Below are 21,256 nucleotides of genomic sequence, written 5' to 3'. Positions count from 1 at the left end.
AATCATGTCTAAAGAACTAAAGGAGAATATGAGAATGATGTTTCACCAAATAAAGAATACCAAGAAAGGGACAAAACATAAATAGGAAGCAAATGGATATTTTAGAGTTGAAAAGTAACTGAAATGAGAGTTTCACTAGAAGGTTTCAACAATAGATTTGAGTAGGCAGAAGGAAGATTCAGTGATCTTAAAGAGAGGTCATTTGAGATTACCCAGTCTAATGAGCAGAAAGAAAAAAGAATGAGGAAAATGAGCAGAGCCAAAGGGATCTGTGGGATGTGATCAAATTTATCAACATACGCATATAGGAGAGACAAAAAGGAGTGAAAAGACTATTTGAAGAAATAATGGCTGAAACATTCCCAAATATGATTAAAAAAACTAACCTACATATCCAAGAAGTTCAACAAACTTCATGACAGATAAACTCAAAGAATTTATATATCATAACCAAAGACAGAGGATCTTGAAATCAGCAAAAGAGAAGTGACTCATAAAAGACTTACAGTTTACTGATCATCAGAAACCATGGAGTTAGATAAAAAGCAGTAGGATCACATAATGAAAATGCTCAAAGAAAATCACTGTCAACCAAGAAATCTAAATCCAGCAGAATTATCCTTCAAAAAAGGAGAAATCAGAATATTCCCAAATAAACAAATACAGGACTTCTCTGGTGGTCCAGTGGTTAAAGACTCGACACTTCCAAAGTAGGGGGTCCAAGTTAAATCCCTGATTGAGGAAGTTTTGCATGCCACACAGTGTGGCCAATAATAATAATAAATGATCACTCTTAAAAAATGGCAAAAAAATTCCACAGAGTTCATTGCTAGTAGGCCTGCCCTATAAGAAATACTAAAGAGAGCTCTTCAGCTTAAAATGAAAGGACACTATACAGTAAGTCAAATCCGTATGAATAAAATGCACTAGTAAAGGTAACTATATATGTAAATATACAAGGAAGTATAAACATATTTTTGTTTTATCTCATTTTTTCCTCCTAATTAAAGACTGTTGCATAAAACAATTATTATAACTCTATGCTTTTGGGCACACAATTTAGAAAAATGTTATATTTAATTTGTGACAGTAATAACATAAAGGTTAAAGGAATGGAACTAATATACAGCAGCAAAGATTTCATATACCATTGAAATTAAGTTGATGTTAATCTGAATTCAAACTGTATCAATTAAGATATTAATGTTAATCCCTAGAATAATCACTAAAAAAACAACTCAAATATATATAGAAAAGAAAAAAATTAAAATGGACACTAGAAAGTAGCTTGTAAATACAAAAGAAGGCAGAAATGAAGAATTGAGGAACAAAACAGAAATAAAACATAGAGAAAACAAACACAGAAATGTGAACCCTACATTGTCAGTTATTACACTGAGTACAAATGAACTAAATTTCCCAGTTAAAAGGCACAGATTGGCAGAATGGATAAAAAACCATAATTACTATATGCTGTCTCCAAGAAACACAATTCAGATTCAAAACTATACTAATATCAGAAAAAATAGACTTAATTGCTTAAGAAAAAGACTGTTACTAGAAACAAAGGACATTTTATAATGATAAAAGGGTCAGTAGATCAAGAAGGTATGAGAACTATAAACACATATGCACTTAACAGCAGAAGCCCAAAATACATGAGGCAAAAACTGACTGAATTGAAGGGAGAAACAGATAATTCAACAACAATAGCTAAAGATTTCAATATCCTACTTCCAATATTCTAATGGATAGAACAATTAGACATAAAGTAAGCAAGGAAACAGAAATGTCCTGATGTCTGAAATTTCCCATAAAATGCTTAAAAAAAAGGATGAAGCAAATATAGTAAAACATTAGTTGTTAAATCTCAGTAATAAGTATATGAGTATTCATGATACCAGCCTCTCTAATTCTGTGTATATTTGAAATTTTTCATAGCAAGAATTCTTTAAAAACAAAGGAAAAAATATTCACTATTCTTGTAACCATTTATTATAGAAATATAGTATATTTAAATCTTAAAAGGCTAATTTCCTTTCATCATATCTGTTTACTCTCTTAAATTAATTTTAGAATGAGTTCCCCACAAAATTCCATTAGGATTTTGATTTAGGATAGTGTTAAGTATATATATTAATTAAATGACCCTTTATAAAAATCAGTCTTTATAATCAGACACATGCTATAACTCTATTTATTTAGGTCTTCTTATATGTTCCTCCAGAGAAGGCAATGGCACCCCACTCCAGTACTCTTGCCTGGAAAATCCCATGGACGGAGGAGCCTGGTAGGCTGCAGTCCACGGGGTCGCTGAGGGCCGGACATGACTGAGCGACTTCACTTTCACTTTTCACTTTCATGCATTGGAGAAGGAAATGGCAACCCACTCCAGTGTTCTTGCCTGGAGAATCCCAGGGACGGGGGAGCCTGGTGGGCTGCCATCTATGGGGTCGCACAGAGTTGGACACGACTGAAGCGACTTAGCATATGTTCCTCAGTAATGTTTTGAAGTTTCTTCACATAAGTCTCACACATATCTTAAGATTATTCTTGGGTATTTTATATAATTGTTGTTATTGTCAATAGGATCTTTTTTCCCCCCTCAGTGTATTATGGTTATTACTGATACTGGCAATTCCTGATTCTTAGATATGTGGCTTATATGCAGAGATTACCTAATTTATTAAATTCTCATATTAGTCTTAGTTGTTTTTCAGCTGATTCCCTTACATTTTTCTAGTTATACAGTCATATCATTTCTTTCACTTGTCAAATACTTATTATTTCCCATGTGCCAGGCACTCTGCAAGTTGCTACAGATATAATGATCAGGATTGCCACCCTTACAGTGCCTCATATCATAATTTGGTCTCTTAATTTCTAATAATTATAGTTCTTATTTCTGCTTCATTCCTAATTACGCTGTCTAGAACTTCTACAGTAGTGCTAAATAACAGCAGTGATGATGGGTATATTTGTCTTATTCCTCATTTTAAAGAGAAAATCTTTAGTAGACTGAGTCAATCTACTTTGAAAATGTGATAAAAGTTATTGGCTTTCTCTTTAGAGAAATATACATGCATATATGCATATTTATATAAAAAATACAGTCGTGTTAATTATCTGCTCTCTGAAAAGGGAAACAATGGATAAGATCACATTTTGACATAGAAATATTCATATTTTTTATGTAGAATGAGGAAAAAGTATCATAAATAAATTATATATATTTGACTACTTCTTATATATAAAGAGGGCCTCTGAAAATCTTGAAGACCTACATGAATAAATGAGAAAAAGTCAGACATGTAATTTACAAAAGAAGAAATTCTAATGCTAATATGAACATATAGGAAATGTCTAATCAAAAAATTGAAATTAAATTGGTGAAATATTATTGTTTGCCTGTGAATCACCAAAGGTCAAAAAAATACCATAATAGAGACTGCTTGTTTTCAACTCAGTACCATTCTCTCTTTCTTGTTTACTAATAAAAAATTTAACTTCGTGGAACAACTTAGCTAATTGGTATCTAACTAAAAACTATACTTCCTGGCCTTTTTAGCAGATAACATTGGCCATGACACAATTTCAGCCAAGGAGATTTTTTTTTTAAGTAGAACTTAAAACTCCTTGGGGAGGAATGCCCACCAGGCCTATTCCTTTCTCCTTTTGCTCTTCCTCTTCTTCCTAACTGCAACTCAGACCCTTCCACTGGAGGGGATAAGCACTCACTAAGGATGCCTGAGAGGTTTCTATTACTCATAGGCAAAGACTATTCTTAGCTATATGCTCAATGCCTATGAGGATTCATAAACAAATACTCTCACACATGGCTGGTGGGAGTGTAAACCAGTAAAACCTTTCTGGAAAACAATTTGGTAATACACATCAAGAGCTTTTAAAACATTCATATTAACAAATTATATTGGCAAGAGTGTAGGGAAACAGGCACACTCATGTATTGCTTGTGGGAGTATAAACAATGTTCAACATGTAATTGTTAAATGAGAAAAGTAAAGGCACATAACAGTATATAAAGTATGCTTCCAATTGAGTTAAGGGGTGAAAGAAAATATATACACGCATTTACGTGTATATGTATAAACTATGTCTAAAAGGATACACATGAAACTGATAACAGCAGTTGACTCCAGGTGGGGAATTGGAAGGCTGTGGAACAGGGGTGGGAGGGAGACTTTTGACTTGGCCCTTCAAGAGTTTCATGGGAATCACTTTTGACTTGGCCCTTCAAGAGTTTCATGGGAATCTATCCTAAAGCATATAAATAGAGACACACTTACAGAGAAAAATGTTCACTCCAAATGTTATCACTAATTGTAAAAATTTGGCAATTGGCTAAATGTCCCATATTAGAGAGGTTAGGTAAATTATATTCATGGAATAGAATATTTTGTAGCCATTAAAATACTATTTATAAATAATGGCATAGGGATATGTTTATGATATAATATCCAAAAGGCCAGATATATTTACTGGTTTTCAATTTTTACAGTCAACTTCTAGTCAACATGGAGTATTAATTACAAGACAGTGTTAACAACCGTGACAATATAAACAAAAATATACAGCTTATAGAAGGTTGGAGAAAGAAAAAAAGAGTAGCAGCATTAATATACACATCTTAGACAGTAGGTAATCAAGAGAGACTGACAAAAGCCAATTGAAGGAGAAATAGAGATTAAGATAATAAATCAAGAAATGGTAGTATAAACCCTATTATCTTGGGTTTTGGACTCAACTACCAGAAAAATGAAAATGACAATGTTGCCTCTCAGGCATGGGATTGGAAGTAGGGAAAGCAGAGGCAGACCACTGCATTTCATCCTAAACTCCTCTGTATTATTTGCTACTAAATATAGACATTATTTTGATTAAAAGGCAAAAGAAATTTTAAAACAGGATATATGATTGTGCTTTCAACCATAAAAAGAAAAATGCATAAAAAAAGACTAGAAGGAAATATAGCTGCTTCTGGGTAGCAGAATCATGGGTGATTTCTTCTTTACCCTTTCCTCGATTTACTGTATTTTCCAAATGTTCTATTATGCTAAAAGCCAGAAAGTATAGGAGAAAATAAAATCATAAAAGAGGCCTCAAGGAAGAAAAAAAGAAACATTTGCTGACTGACTCACTAAGAGAACACTTCCCAGGACTGTCCTGCCTGCCCACTCCCCCAATCCTAAGCAACTACCAGAAAGGTCAAATAAGGCTGGGTGGGGACACAAGGCCCTTTATTTCCTAGAAAACCACAGGGATACTGGAATGTTAGTACCCTCTATGGCAGGCTGTTGCAATAATGGCTCTCAATTTGTTCACATGTCCTTGTATGCCAAGGAAGACACTGCAGCTTCCACTCCCAAGAAACAGAATCTACTTCTCCACTTTTGGAATCAAAGCTTGGCCATGTTACTTGCTTTGACTAATAGGACAATAGAAAACAACACAGCAGAGGCTTGCAGAGTGCTCGCACATTGGGCTTATCCTCTCTTGCTCCTGGATACCCTTCTCCTACCATGTGAAAAAGCTTAAGCTGACCTCCTCCTGATGGATGAAATACCCCCTGGAGAAAGGCCCCAGCCACCCCAAATTAGGTCCCAGACACCTGAGGGAGATCTTTTTAGACCATCCAGCCCCAGGCAATCTGGTCCAGAACTAGAATAATAGTTCAATCAATGTACAGAATCATGAGAAACAATCAACTATTGTTGTAAGACACTAAGTTTTGAGTGGTTTGGCTAACTGACATACCATCCACTGTAAAAACCACCCAACCAGTGAGATGAATACAATTGTTTTATTACCCTCTAAATTCCATATTCAACTCAACAATCATTTTTCCTTCCTTCCTCAGAGGTGGACTCTCAGCCAGTACAGGTGACAATCTAAGGAGTCTTGGGCCTTGCAGAACTCAACAGTCAGCAGAATTTTCCTCCTTTGACAACAATATTATTACGAAAAGGCTTGGATGATGGTAGCTGAATGTTCTCAGGAGCCTTTGACTGCTTGCTGAAGTCTGTTCAAGGTCTTCCTCCTTTCATCTCAAGCCATATAATATCAAAAGCAACATGCTCCATTACCTCTGGCTTTGCTGATGTGAGTACATGAACTCTGTGTCTTACTGATCATTTTTGTTCCAGTACCTAACACAGTACCTGGCATACAGCAGATACTCATCAAATAAGTGGCTTCCTATATTAAATGTCCCACCTAGCCAGTCTATCTCCCTCCCAACTGCCCCCACAGAGTTTAAGGACAGAATACTGGATCACCTTTAGGACTCCATGGAGCATCATCTGAATTCTTCTTTTTCTTGTGTCGAGATTTCAAAGCAGGGTCATCATCATCAGACTCCAGGGAAGGGTAAACTGCGTGAGAAGGAAAAGCAGGATAAACTGAGATCTCATCCAGAATAGTGACAACAGAATGATACCTACCTGGGCTCCTCCCACTCCCCTACAAGTGGACCCTTTACTTAATCCATACTCAACTGTAGGAACTCCTGAATATGTCACATACTTTTCATGTGTTTTCTACTTTGTGCACCCTTACTGCAAATGTTCTTCTCCCAGCATCATCTAACTCTGATTTCACTTGTCCAACAACCATTTAATGAATAACTTCATGAGTTGCTGCTGCTGCTGCTAAGTCGCTTCAGTCGTGTCCAACTCTGTGCAACCCCAGAGACGGCAGCCCACCAGGCTCCCCCGTCCCTGGGAGTCCCCAGGCAAGAATACTGGAGCGGGTTGCCATTTCCTTCTCCAATGCATGAAAGTGAAAGTGAAGTCACTCAGTAGTGTCTGACTCTCAGCGACCCCATGGACTGCAGCCTACCAGGCTCCTCCGTCCATGGGATTTTCCAGGCAAGAGTACTGGAGTGGGGTACCACTGCCTTCTCCAACTTCATGAGTTAATGACCCTATAAAATTCAGCTTTAGATTCACTTCCTAAATAAGCTTTCCCTCTCCTCTTAATCTCTTTCAGATGCCTCCTCAACTCTCCATAGTATCCTGTGTATACCTCTATTGGAGTTGTTACATAGTATTTAAGAGATAATTAGTAAATCTGCCACCTCTAATTTACTGTGAGGGCAAGGATATGTATTATCTGATTTTAAACGAAGGGAGCCAAACACAGTGTAGAGTAGCTGCTCAGTAAGTGTTTGTTAAATTAATGGAAAAAGAAGTGCCTCACACATTCATGCAAAGGAAACAAAAAGACCACTTAGGCTGAACTGGGAACAAGATAACTGGAATTGAATGATGTGAATGACAAAACACACACATATATTTTATCCTATACAAATACATACAAAAACCTAGTTTTATCATATATATACAACATCTATATGATTTAATAGGAAGAAAGTCTAGAAAGGTCCTACTGATGAGGTTACTCTACTGCTGCTAAACCTAAAAGAAAAGCAAAATGAGAGTGAAAATTTCTTCTTAGTGAAAATTTCCTCCTAATTTTCCCATTCCTACTAAGGATCAGCTTCAAACTTCTCTAGAATTCTACTTCATCAGAGAGAGGAATCCACTCTCACAGTTCTTTCCAGATGGGCCTCTCTGTAGGAAAATGAGTCTGTTTTTCAGGCCTTCTTCCTTGAGCAAAGAAGTAAAACCTCTGCCTCCTGACTCATTAAATTTTTAAAAAATTTTATTAATTGTCCCTAGAAAGAAAAGACTACCGGTAACAGAGTTGTTTGACAAAGGTTCCATCCCTACTAGCCTAATGGCTGTCAATGTTGGGTTTGTCGATTATTTCATTGAGTTTGAAAGGTTTTTTCCACCTAAAGGAAAGTAGAAGTGTGGTATGGTAGAAAGACCTCGAGTTTCAGGATTAGACAATTACTTTGAAATTTGGACTGACACACTAGCTCTGTAGCCAAGAACTTCTGTAAGTCTCACTACCCTCAACCATAAAATTGAAATAATAGATGCTACCTGCCTTGCAAAGTTCTGAGGACTGAGAGATCATAAGGTATAAAGTAATATACAAAAGGAAATCTACTCTAAGGTTCATGTCTTAGTCAAGATGAAATAAGATGTAGATAATAATTCATTTCAGACATTTAAAAAATACAAGTTAAAATATGCATATTAAAAATATGAGGGTGGGAGGAGTGATGCCCCCTCCAAAAATGATGGAATTGGGAGCTCCAAGGATCTGTTTTTTATTGAAGCAACCATTAGGGTGTCAAAAACTTATATAATAAACTTTTGGGTGATTCTGTAATCCAATCAAAAACTTACAACAACAAAAGGAATGTTTAACAAAGAAAAAACCTGCTAAATTAAGGAACTTATAAAAATTCTTTCAGGAAACCTCAGCTGACTGCTGAGGCAATGAAATGGATACTTCAGTGACCACACACAACAAGAACACAGTATTTGCAAAAAATCATTTGTAAATTCATTAAGTAAATAGATAATTGTAGCTCACAATAAGCAATAACAGTTAATCTCTAGGGAAAAAGGAAAGTATGATTTCCAGTTATCACATTATATTATTCAAAAGGTCCAGGTTTCAACAAAAAATTTATAAGGCATGCAGAGAAACAGAAAAGTATGTCCCATTTATAGAAAAAAAATTGATAAAATTTATCCATGAGGAAGCCTGGACATTAGACTTACTATACAAAGACTAAATCAATTGTCTTAAATATGATTAAAAAAATAACCATGTCTCAATTTAACAAGAGACTATCAATCAGGAAATAGAAAATATAAAAAGAAACCAAATAGAAGTTTTGGAGTTGAAAAGTACAATGGCTTGAATAAACAATTCACGAGAGGGATTCAAAAGCAGATTTTGAGTAGGCAAAGACTCAGCAAACATGAAGAAAAAATTATCTAATCTGATGAGCAGAAAGAAAGAAAAAAGAAAAATGAACAGAGGTAAAGGGACTGTTGGGACACTATCAAGCTTAACCAACATATTCATATGGGAGTGTCAGAAGGAGAGGAAAGCATGAAAAAGGCAGAACAACTACATGAAGATACAATGACCAAAAACTTTCCAAGTTTTATGAAATACATGAAAATACACATCTAAGAAACTCAACAAATTCCAAGTAGGATAATATCAGATATTCACACTGAGATGAATGATATTTAAACGGTCAATAGACAAAGACAAGGAAGAAGAAAATATAGAACTACTTTGTCAAAAGAAAGACGGGATTTTAAAAGTGTATAAATACACCTCAACATGTTACCCAGAGTGTTAACTGGGTTATGGTATAGAGTTGCCAGATTTAGCAAATAAAAAATACAAAACATCCAATGAAATTTAAGTTTTAGATAAACGGCAAATATTTGTTTTTAGAACAAGCATGTTCATGCAATTATTTGTTGTTTATCTGAAATCCTAAATTAATGGGAAGTTCTGTAGTTTATCTGGCAGTGCCACATGGGGGACTTTGTTTACTTTTTTTTTTAATGATAAACGCACTTTAATTTTGAAATAAAAAGGAGAACTTACTAGAGTTCTGCTTTGTGTAAGAAAAAATAAAAGAAAGACAAAGGAGAGGATCTTGAAAGCAGCAAGACAGCACAATAAAACAACCAATTTCTCATCATAAACAATGAAGGCCACAAGACAGTGAGATGATATATTTTAAGTGCTGAAAGAAAAAACTGTCAACCAAAAGTATATCTGGAAAAACAATTCTTCCAAAATGAAGGCAAATTAAGACATCTCAAGTAAACAAAGGCTGGGGTAGTCCATTAATAAATCTGCCATTTAAGAAATGCTAAACAAAGTCCTTCAGAGTGAAATAAAAGGACATTTGAGAGTATAGAAAAACATCAATAAAAGCAACTACAGAGGTAAATATAAAAGTCAGTATTGCTGTAGTTGTGATTTCTAACTCTTTTTTTCTACATTATTTAACAGTTCCAATGTATAAAACAGTAACCATAAGTCTATGTCAAAAGGATCACAATGTTTAAAGATGTGATTTGTGACAAAAATAACATACATGGGTGGGAGAGCTATATAGAAGCAGTCTTTGTATGCTATAGAAGCTGGATTGTATTAATTCAAACTAGATTGTTATAAAGTTAGAATGTTAGTTGTAATCCCCAGGGTAACCACTTTTGAAAACTAAAAAGCATAAAAAAGGAACTCAGTGAGTCAATTTGGTATACCATCCTCCAAATATCAATTAAATATAAAAGAAAGCAGTAACTTAGGAAATGAGGAACAAAAAAATTTAGACATATTGAAACAAATAACAAAATAGCATAGGTAAGGGCCTAGATCTGATAGACAGAGTGCCTGATGAACTATGGAATGAGGTTCGTGACACTGTACAGGAGACAGGGATCAAGACCATCCCCATGGAAAAGAAATGCAAAAAAGCAAAATGGCTGTCTGAGGAGGCCTTACAAATAGCTGTGAAAAGAAGAGAAGCGAAAAGCAAAGGCGAAAAGGAAAGATATAAGCATCTGAATGCATAGTTCCAAAGAATAGCAAGAAGAGATAAGAAAGCCTTCCTCAGCGATCAATGCAAAGAAATAGAGGAAAACAACAGAATGGGAAAGACTAGGGATCTCTTCAAGAAAATTAGAGATACCAAGGGAACATTTCATGCAAAGATGGGCTCGAGAAAGGACAGAAATGGTAGGGACCTAACAGAAGCAGAAGATATTAAGAAGAGGTGGCAAGAATACACAGAAGAACTGTACAAAAAAGATCTTCAAGGCCCAGATAATTACAATGATGTGATCACTGACCAAGAGCCAGACATCCTGGAATGTGAAGTCAAGTGGGCCTTAGAAAGCATCACTACGAACAAAGCTAGTGGAGGTGATGGAATTCCAGTTGAGCTATTTCAAATCCTGAAAGATGATGCTGTGAAAGTGCTGCACTCAATATGCCAGCAAATTTGGAAAACTCAGCAGTGGCCACAGGACTGGAAAAGGTCAGTTTTCATTTCAATTCCAAAGAAAGGCAATGCCAAAGAATGCTCAAACTAACGCACAATTGATTCATCTCACACATGAGTAAAGTAATGCTCAAAATTCTCCAAGCCAGGCTTCAGCAATACGTGAACTGTGAATTTCCTGATGTTCAAGCTGGTTTTAGAAAAGGCAGAGGAACCAGAGATCAACTTGCCAACATCCGCTGGATCATGGAAAAAGCAAGAGAGTTCCAGAAAAACATCTATTTCTGCCTTATTGACTGTTCCAAAGCCTTTGACTGTGTGCATCACAATAAACTGTGGAAAATTCTGAAAGAGATGGGAATACCAGACCACCTGATCTGCCTCTTGAGAAATCTATATGCAGGTCAGGAAGCAACAGTTAGAACTGGACATGGAACAACAGACTGGCTCCAAATAGGAAAAGGAGTGCGTCAAGGCTGTATCTAGTCACCTTGCTTATTTAATTTCTATGCAGAGTACATCATGAGAAACGCTGGGCTGGATGAAGCACAAGCTGGAATCAAGATTGCCAGGAGAAATATCAATAACCTCAGATATGCAGATAACAAGAGGAACTAAAAAGCCTCTTGATGAAAGTGAAAGCGGAGAGTGAAAAAGTTGCCTTAAAGCTCAACATTCAGAAAACGAAGATCATGGCATCCGGTCCCATCACTTCATGGGAAATAGATGGGGAAACAGTGGAAACAGTGTCAGACTTTATTTTTCTGGGCTCCAAAATCACTGCAGATGGTGACTGTAGCCATGAAATTAAAAGACGCTTACTCCTTGGAAGGAAAGTTATGACCAACCTAGATAGCATTTTCAAAAGCAGAGACATTACTTTGCCAACAAAGGTCTGTCTAGTCAAGGCTATGGTTTTCCCTGTGGTTGTGTATGGATGTGAGAGTTGGACTGTGAAGAAGGCTGAGCGCTGAAGAATTGCTGCTTTTGAACTGTGGTGTTGGAGAAGACTCTTGAGAGTCCCTTGGACTGCAAGGAGATCCAACCAGTCCATTCTGAAGGAGATCAGCCCTGGGATTTCTTTGGAAGGAATGATGCTAAAGCTGAAACTCCAGTACTTTGGCCACCTCATGCGAAGAGTTGACTCACTGGAAAAGACTCTGATGCTGGGAGGGATTGGAGGCAGGAGGAGAAGGGGACGACAGAGGATGAGATGGCTGGATGGCATCACTGACTCGATGGACGTGAGTCTGAGTGAACTCCAGGTGTTGGTGATGGACAGGGAGGCCTGGCGTGCTGCGATTCATGGGGTCGCAAAGAGTCGGACACGACTGAGCGACTGAACTGAATTGAAGTCCTTCCATACCAGAAATCACTTTAATTGTAAATGGTTTAAACTCATTCTTCAGAACTTCTCTGGTGGCATACTGGGTAGGAATCTGCCTGCCAATGCAGGGGACACAGGTTTGCTCCCTGGTCTGGGAAGATTCTACATGCTGCAGTGTGGCTAAGACCATGCACCACAGACCCTGCACCACAAATACTGAGCCTGCAAGTCACAGCTATTGAGCCCGCATGCTGCAGCTACTGAAGCCTGCATGCCTAGAGCCCATGATCTGTAACAAAATAAGCCACCACAATGAGAAGCCCACACACCACAATGAAAAGTAGCCTCACACTCACCGCAACTGGAAAAAGCCCGCACAAAGCAACAAAGACACACTGCAGCCAATAAATAAAATTAATAAAAAAAAAATTCACCCTCCAAAAGGCAAAGAAAGATAGACTCGGTCAAAAACAGGATTCAACTGTATACTACATATGAGAGATTCACATTAGGTCCAAAGAAACAATTAGGTTGAAAGTGAAAGGATGGAAAAAGGTATCCCATGCCAACAGTAACCAAAAAGAGAGCTAGGGTAGCTATACTAATATCTGGCAAAATAGAATTTAAGTACAAAATTGTTACAGGAGATAAGGAAGGGTATTACACAGTAATAAAAAGGTCATTCAACCAAAAACATATAAAGCAAATATTGACATACTTGAAGGGAGAAACAGTTCTATAATAATAGTTGGCAACTTCAATACCTTACTTTCAATAGTGAATAAGACATCCAGATAGAAGATCAATAAAGAAATGGAATACTTGAACAACACTATAAGTCAACTAGACCTAACCAACAAATACAGAAAACTTCACCCCAAAACAGCAAAATATACATTTTCCTCAAGTATACATGGATTATTCTCCAGGATAGACCATAATTTAGCCTACAAGTCTCAATAATTTAAAAGAATAAAATCATATAAAGTATGTTCTCCAAAAGCAATGGAATAAAACTAGGAATCAGTAACAGAACTGGAAAATTTATAAACTGGTGAAAATTGAACAATATACTCTGAAAAAAATCAATAGATTAGAGGGAAAAAATCAAAAGTTGATTTTTAAAAACTCTAAGAGGAAGGAAAACCAAAACACAAAACTTATGGGATGCAGCAAAAGCAGTGCTCAGAGAGACATTTATGCGTGCAAATGCTTACAATATTAAAAAAGAAGAAAGATATCAAATCAGTAACCTAATTTTACACCTTAAGAAACTAGAAAAAGAACAAACTAAATCTGAAACTAACAGAAGGAAGGGAATAATAAAGATCTGAGCAGAGATGAGTGAAATAAAAAAGAAAAACAGAATCAACAAAATCAAAATTTGGTTGCTTGAAAGATAATCAACAAAATATGCACATATTTAGCTAGACTAACAAAGAAGAAGAAAGAGAAGACAAAGATACTTGAAATGAGAAATGAAAGTGGGGACATTATTGCAAACTTTACAGAAATAAAAAGGATTATAAGAAAATACTATGAACTGTATGCTAACAAATTAGATAAACTATACAAAATGACAAATTCCTAGAAGCACACAAATCACCTAAACTGACTGAAGAAGTGGAAAATCTGAACTCACGTATATTAAGTACAGAGATTGAATAAAAAATCAAAAAGCTTCCAACAAAGAAAAGTTAAGGTTATTTGATGGTTTCACTGGTGGTTTCTCAGTTCAGTTCAATTCAGTTCAGTCACTCAGTCCTGTCTGACTCTTTGCAACCCTATGGACTACAGCACTCCAGGCTTCCCTGTCCATCACCAACTCCTGGAGCCTATTCAAACTCATGTCCATTGCGTCAGGGATGCCATCCAACCATCTCATCCTCTGTCGTCCCCTTCTCCTCCCACCTTCAATCTTTCCCAGCATCAGGGTCTTTTCCAATGAGTCGGTTCTTGGCATCAGGTGGTCAAAGTATTGGGGTGTCAGCTTCAGCATCAGTCCTTCCAATGAATATTCCGGACTGACTTCCTTTAGAATTGACAGGTTGGATCTCCTTGCAGTCCAAGGGACTCTCAAGAGTCTTCTCTAACACCACAGTTGAAAAGCATCAATTCTTCAGTGCTCAGCTTTCTTTATAGTCCATCTCTCACATCCATACATGACATTTAATGATTTCAATCCCTGTCAAACTCTTTCAAAAAACAGAAGAGGAGAGAACACATGCTAACTCATTCTATGCGACCTTGATATCAAAGCCAGAAAAAAGATGCTACAGGAAAGGGAAACTACACATTAATATGCTTTACGAATACTGATGTAAAAATCCTTAACAAAATACTAGCAAACCAAATTCAGCAGCCTATTAAAATAAGTATATGCTATGACCAAGGGGGATTTATCCCAGGAATGCAAGAGTGGTTCAACGTAAGAAAATCAAACAACCTAAATGTCCATCAATAGACAAATGAATAAAGAAAATGATACACATACAAATGAATGAATACTACTCAGCCAAAAAAAAAGAAAGAAATCCTACCATATGTGAACTGAAGGGCATTATGCTAAGTGAAATAAGTCAGATAGAGAAGGACAAATAATATATGATCTCACTTATATGTGGAACCTGAAAAAGAAATCCCAAACTGATAGAAAAAGAGATCAGATTTGTGGTTACCAGAGGCAGCAGGTGAGGAGTAAGGGAATTGGATGAAGGTGGTCAAAGGCACAAACATCCAGTTATAAATAAATAATGTATAAAGTAACTTCAGACCAAGGAAAATTAGCAGGGATGAAAAGGGATAGAAAAGAATGATAAGATGGTAAACATAATGACAAGAAAACAAAGCAATCTTTAAATGTGGATGCACCTAACATCAGAGCTTCCAACTGTACAAAGCAAAAACCGATGGAACTAAAAAGGGAAACAGATAAATTCTCAATTATGCTTGGAGACTTCAACACATCTCTCTCAGTAATCAAGAAAATAAGTAGATGAAAAATTAGCAAAGATACAGATTATCACTAATCAACAAGATTAAATTGAAACTGATAGAATATTCAACCCAACAGTAGCAGAATATACATTCTTCTCAAGTTTACAACACAAAATTATCAAGATAGACTAAATCCTATGTGAAAAAAACAAATCTTAATGAAGTTTAAGTGAAACCAAAAACTGTTCTTTGAAAAGATCAAATGGATAAGATGCCAACAAGAATGACAATAAAAGATACAAATTACTAACATTAAGTATAAAAATGAAAAAGATAACATCAAATTAAAAATATCACTAAAGACCTCACGGACACTAAAAGGATAATAGAGGAAAACTACAAACAGCTCTATGCTCATAAATTCTACAACTTAGCTAAAATGGACCAATTCCTTGAATACCACAAACTATCAAAACTTACCCAAGACAAAATAGAAAATCTGAATAATTCTATATCTACCAAAGAAAATAAATCCATAGTTAAAACATAAAAAGAAATCCCTAGGCCTGGGTGGTTTCACTCAAAAATTCTACTAAACATTTTTTAAAACCCACTAATTCTACATTATCTCTTCTAGAAAATAGAGGAGGAACATTTCCCAACTCATTCTTTGAGGCCAGCACTGATTGCCCTGATACCAAAACTAAAATATAAGAAAAAAAAATTATAGACCAATATCCCTCATGAACAAAGACACAAAAATCCTCAGTGAAATACTAGTAAATCAAATCCAATAATATATAAAAAGAATAATACATCATTAGCAATTAAGGTCTATCCTGTGATTTCAATTCTATGATATTTGAAAATCAATCAATGTAACCTACAATCTTAACAGATTAAATGAATAAAACAACATGATTATATCCATTGGTGGAATAAACACATTGGGAAAATTCAACACTCATTCATTAAAAAAAAAAAAAAAACTCAGCAAAAAAGGAATGGAAATGAACTTCCTTACCTTGATAACCTACACAGATAACACCATATTAGTAAAAAGATGATTTCTCCCTTAGATTGGAAACAAGGCAAGGGTGTTAGTTCACCCTCACCACATTGTGCTTGAAAATTGTAGCCAGAGCAAAAAGGCAAGAAGGAAAACAAAGATTGGAAAGAAAGGAATAAAATTGTCCCTACTTGCACATGACATGATCACAATCATCTAGACAAAAAAATACAAAGAATATGCCAAAAAAGAAGCTATGACAAACCTAGACAGCATATTAAAAAGGAGAGACATCACTTTGCCAACAAAGGTTTGCATAGTCAAAGCTATGATTTTTCCAGTAGTCATGTATGGATGTGAGAGTTGGACTGTGAAGAAAGCTGAGTGCCGAAGAATTGATGATGCTTTTGAACTGTGGTGTTGGAGAAGACTCTTGAGGGTCCCATGGACTGCAAGGAGATCCAACCAGTCCATCCTAAAGGAGATCTGTCCTGGGTGTTCATTGAAAGGACTGATGCTAAAGCTGAAACTCCAATACTTTGGCCACCTCATGTGAAGAGCTGACTCACTGGAAAAGACTCTGATGCTGGGAGGGATTGGGGGCAGGAGAAAAAGGGGACGACAGAGGATGAGATGGCTGGATGGCATCACTGATTCAATGGATATGAGTCTGATCAAACTCCGGGAGACAGTGAAGGACGAGGAAGCCTGGCATGCAGTAGTCCACGAGGTCACAAAGAGTCAGACATGACTTAGTGACTGAACAACAATTCCAAAAAAATTCCTAGAATAAGTGAGTTTACCAAGGTTGCAGGATATAAAGTCAATATAAATCAATCATATTTATATACACTTGTTGTTCAGTTGCTAAGTCATGTCTTTGTGTTTTATATACATATACACACACACACACACACACACACACATTACACTAGCAATAAACAATTAGAAACCAAGGGTTTAAAAAGGTACCATTTACAGTATTTGCAAAAAAAATACAGAACTCAGGGATAAATCTAATAAAAAAAGCATATGCAGGATCTGTATGCTCAAAACTATGAAACGCTGATGAAATTTTTCAAAGAGTAAATATGGAGGAACATATCATGCACACAAATTAGAAGATTCAATATATCTAAGGTGACAATTCTCTTGCAGTCCTTGTGTAAAATGTTTCAGTGGTCCCTCAAAGAGTTAAACACAGAATTACCATAGGACTGAGTAATTCTACTCCCGGGTATATGTCCAAGAGAAATGAAAACATGTGCCCACACAGAAACATGCACACAAACATCTATAGCAGCATTATTCATAACAGCCAAAAGGTGGAAATAACTCAAATGCCTATCTGCAGATGAATGGATAAACAAATGTAGTATATCCATACAATGAAATACTACTTAACCATAAAAAGGAACAAAATACTGATACATCCTATAACTTGGATAAACCTTAAAAACATTATGGTAAGTGAAAGAAGCCAGACACAAAAGATCACATACTATATGATTACTACTATATCATATATCCATAACAGGCAAATCCATATGGACAGAAAGCAGATTAGTGGTTACCAGGGGATGAGATGAGTGGGGACATGGGACACAATTATTTAATGGATCCAGGATATTTTTCTGGGGCCACGAAAATATACTGGAAACAGAGAGAGGCTGTGGTTGCACCACACTGTGAATGCACTAAGTATCACTGAATTGTAAACTTTAAAATGTTTATAATTATGTATTTCATGTTTAATTATATATACATATATATATGTTTAGCTATATATTTCACCTTGATAAAAAATAAAGATCACAATTCTCTCTGAATTGATCTATATAGTTAACATAATTCCAACCAAAACCCTAGCAGAAATTATTGTAGATTCAGACAAACTGACTCTTAAATTTTATGGAAAGAAAAAATTGAAGACGTTGTATTACTCGATTTTAAGAATTACTATAGGGCTTCCCTGGTGGTCTAGTGGTTAAGAATCTGCCCACCAATGCAGGGGACACAGGTTTGACCCCTGGTTAGGGAAGATCCCACAGGCCGCGGAGCAACTAAGCCCAGGTGCCACAACTATTGAAGTCTGTGCACCTAGAGCCAGTGCTCTGCAACAAGAGAAGCCACCTCAATGAGAAGCCAGCACACCACAACAAAGAGTAGACCCAAATCTCCACAACTGGAGAAAGCCTGTATACAGCAATGAAGACCTAGTGCAGCCAAAAATAAATAAATCTTAAAAAAAAAAAGAATTACTATAAAGCTTCAGCAATCAAGACAGTGAAGTTTTGACAAAGGGATTGATAACACAGATCAATGGAAAAGAACAAATCAGAGAAAGAACCACACAAATATGGTCATTCCACTTTTGACAAAGGTACAAATGCAAGTTAATAGAAAAATAAAAATTAAAAATCTTCTTTTCAAGAAATGGTGTTGGAACAAGTGGACACCCATATGCCAAAAAAAGGTTCACCCAACCTAAACATCATATGTTATGTGAAAATTTAGTCAAAATGGAACACAGATAGAAATGCAAAACCTAAAACCATACAGTTGTTAGGTTAAAAAAGGAGAAAAGTGCACCCTGAGTTTACAGAAAGAGTTGTTAAAAAGAAGCATAAGCCATGAAAGATAAAACTGATAAACTAGACTTTCTAGAATGTGAACGTGTTTAAGAAAGCCATAAGAGAATGAAATACAAGCCACAGAGTGGGAGAAAATATTTGCAAATCACATACCTGACAAGAGACTTGAATCCAGACTATACAAAGAACTTTCAAAGCTCAACAGTTAAACAACCTAATTTTTAAAAGGCAGTAGTTGTTCCAAGTGTCTGTTTAAAGACATTTCAAAAAGAGTATATGAGTAGCAAATAAATACATGAAAAGATGCTCAACATAATTAGCCATTAGATGAGCCACAAAATGAGGTATCACCACACACGTATTAGGATGACTAAAATAAGTGTACTAACAATACCAAGTGCTGGTGAGTATGCAGAACAATTGGAACTCTCACATATTTCTGGTGGGAATGTAAAATGGCACAATCACTGGAAAACAGTTTGGCAGTTTCCAATAAAGTTAAAGCATCTACTGCCCACACCGTTCAGGAATGCTATTGCTAGGTCTTTACCCTAGGGAAACTCATGTTCACCCAAAAGCCTCACACAAATGTTCACAGCAGCCCAATTCATAATCACCCAAAGCTGTAAACAATCCAGTGTCCTTCAATGGGTAAATTAATAAACTGTGGTAGAGGAATTTCCCTGACAGTCCAGTGGTTAGGACTCTGTGCTTCTACTGCAGGGGGCAGGGGTTTGATCCCTGGTCAAGGAACTGAGATCCTGCATGCCACATGGCTCACCCAAAATAAACAAAATGAAACTGTGGTAGATCCATACAATTCTTCAATAAAAAAAGAACAAGCTATCGATATGTGACAACATGGATAAATCTTAAAGGCATTAGGCTAAGTAAAAGAGGTCAGTCTCAAAATATTACATACTGTGTAATTCCTTTATATGACATTCTGGTAAAGGCAAAATCACAGTGATGGAGAACAGTGGTTGCCAGGAGTTAGGGATAGAGGGAGGGCATGACTACTAAGGGATAATATAAAGGACTTTGGAGGGGTTGTGTTCTACTCATTGTGGTAGTAGTGGTGATTGTGGTGGTTACAAGAATCTAAGCATGTGTATATCAACAAAGCCAATTTTATTTAAATGTTAATTTAAAAAATAAAATTAAAAAAATATTTTATCAAAAGGGCAGACTGAAAATAAATGAACAGAGCTTTCAACTCAAGATGTTGTACAAAGTACATTAAGAAAAAGGAATAAAATAAAGCCAGAAATTGAGTGCAAAGTTGCTTCAGTCATGTCCGACTCTTTGCTATCCTATGGGCTATAGCCCAACAGGCTCCACTGTCCATAGCATTCTGCAAGCAAGAATACTAGAGTGGGTTGCTGTGCCCTCCTCCAGGCAATCTTCCTGACCCAGGGACTGAACCTGGGTCTCTTTTGTCTCTTGCACTGGCAGGTGGGTTCTTTACTACTAGCGCCACCTGAGAAGCCCCAAATACAGTTAATTTTAAGACAGAAATATCAATTCTAAATCAGTAATTCTATTAATACAAATCACCATTAGCAAATTAAGAGAAAAACTATGTGTTTATATCAAAAGGTGCCCCCCCAAAATTTGATAAAACCTAATTCCACTCCAGTTTTTAAAACAAACAAAAACCTCTCTAACTAGATAGAGACTCCCCTGAACTTCATGAGAGTAGTCTACCAGAGACCTACAGAGCCCTGTATATTGATTGGATAAACACTGTCAACATTACCTGTAAAGTCAGAAACAACATAAGGATGCCTCTACCACCTGTAATAAAACTAGGAAAATCTAGAGGTATAAATACCAGAAAGAAAGGGGGTGTTATGGGATAACTGTGTCCTCCCTCCAAAATTCGTATGTTGAATTTCTAACTCTTAGTACTTCAGACTATAACTGTATTTGGAGATAAGGCTTTGAAAGAGGTAATTAGATTAAAATGAGGCCACTAGGGTGGGCCCTAACCCAATCAGACTGCTCCCTTTTTAAGAAGAGATTGGGATATACAGAGGGACAATAGGAGCCTGTATGCATAGGGGATCACCTCGTGAAAATGTAGCAAGAGGGAGATCATCTGCAAGCCAAGGTGAGTCTTCAGGAGAAAGCAACTCTGCTAATAATTTGATCTTGAATTTCTAGCCTCAAGAACTGTGAAAAGAATAATTTCTATTGTTCTGTGGGCTTCCCTGGTAGCTCAGCTGGTGAAGAATCCACCTGCAATGCAGGAGACCCTGGTTCAATTCTTGGGTCAGGAAGATCTCCTGGAGAAGGGATAGGTTACCTACTCCAGTATTCTTGGGCTTCCTTGTTGGCTCAGATGGTAAAGAATCTACCTGTAATGTGGGAGACCTGGATTTGATCCCTGGGTTGGAAAGATTCCCTGGAGAAGGGGACGGCTACCCAGTCCAGTATTCTTGCCTGGAGAATTCCATGGAGAGAGGAGC

The 21,256-nt window shown here is 36.5% G+C and overlaps 1 protein-coding gene across 7 annotated transcripts in view; it reads right to left on the bottom strand.

Moving 5' to 3' along the window:
• The window catches only part of PHF8 (PHD finger protein 8), a 97,594-nt gene that overhangs the window by 13,066 nt on the left and 63,272 nt on the right, over nt 1-21,256 (bottom strand). For all 7 annotated transcript variants that reach the window (XM_027535105.1, XM_027535102.1, XM_027535106.1 and 4 more), the window contains one exon: nt 6,297-6,392. In XM_027535105.1, coding sequence (XP_027390906.1) covers nt 6,297-6,392 — 96 coding nt within the window. The remainder of the gene's footprint in view (nt 1-6,296; nt 6,393-21,256) is intronic.

Source organism: Bos indicus x Bos taurus, chromosome X, assembly GCF_003369695.1.
Source record: "Bos indicus x Bos taurus breed Angus x Brahman F1 hybrid chromosome X, Bos_hybrid_MaternalHap_v2.0, whole genome shotgun sequence".
NCBI lineage: Eukaryota > Metazoa > Chordata > Mammalia > Artiodactyla > Bovidae > Bos > Bos indicus x Bos taurus.
The sequence above is the reverse complement of the archived record's forward strand: the minus strand, read 5'-3'. Positions and strand labels throughout refer to the sequence as shown.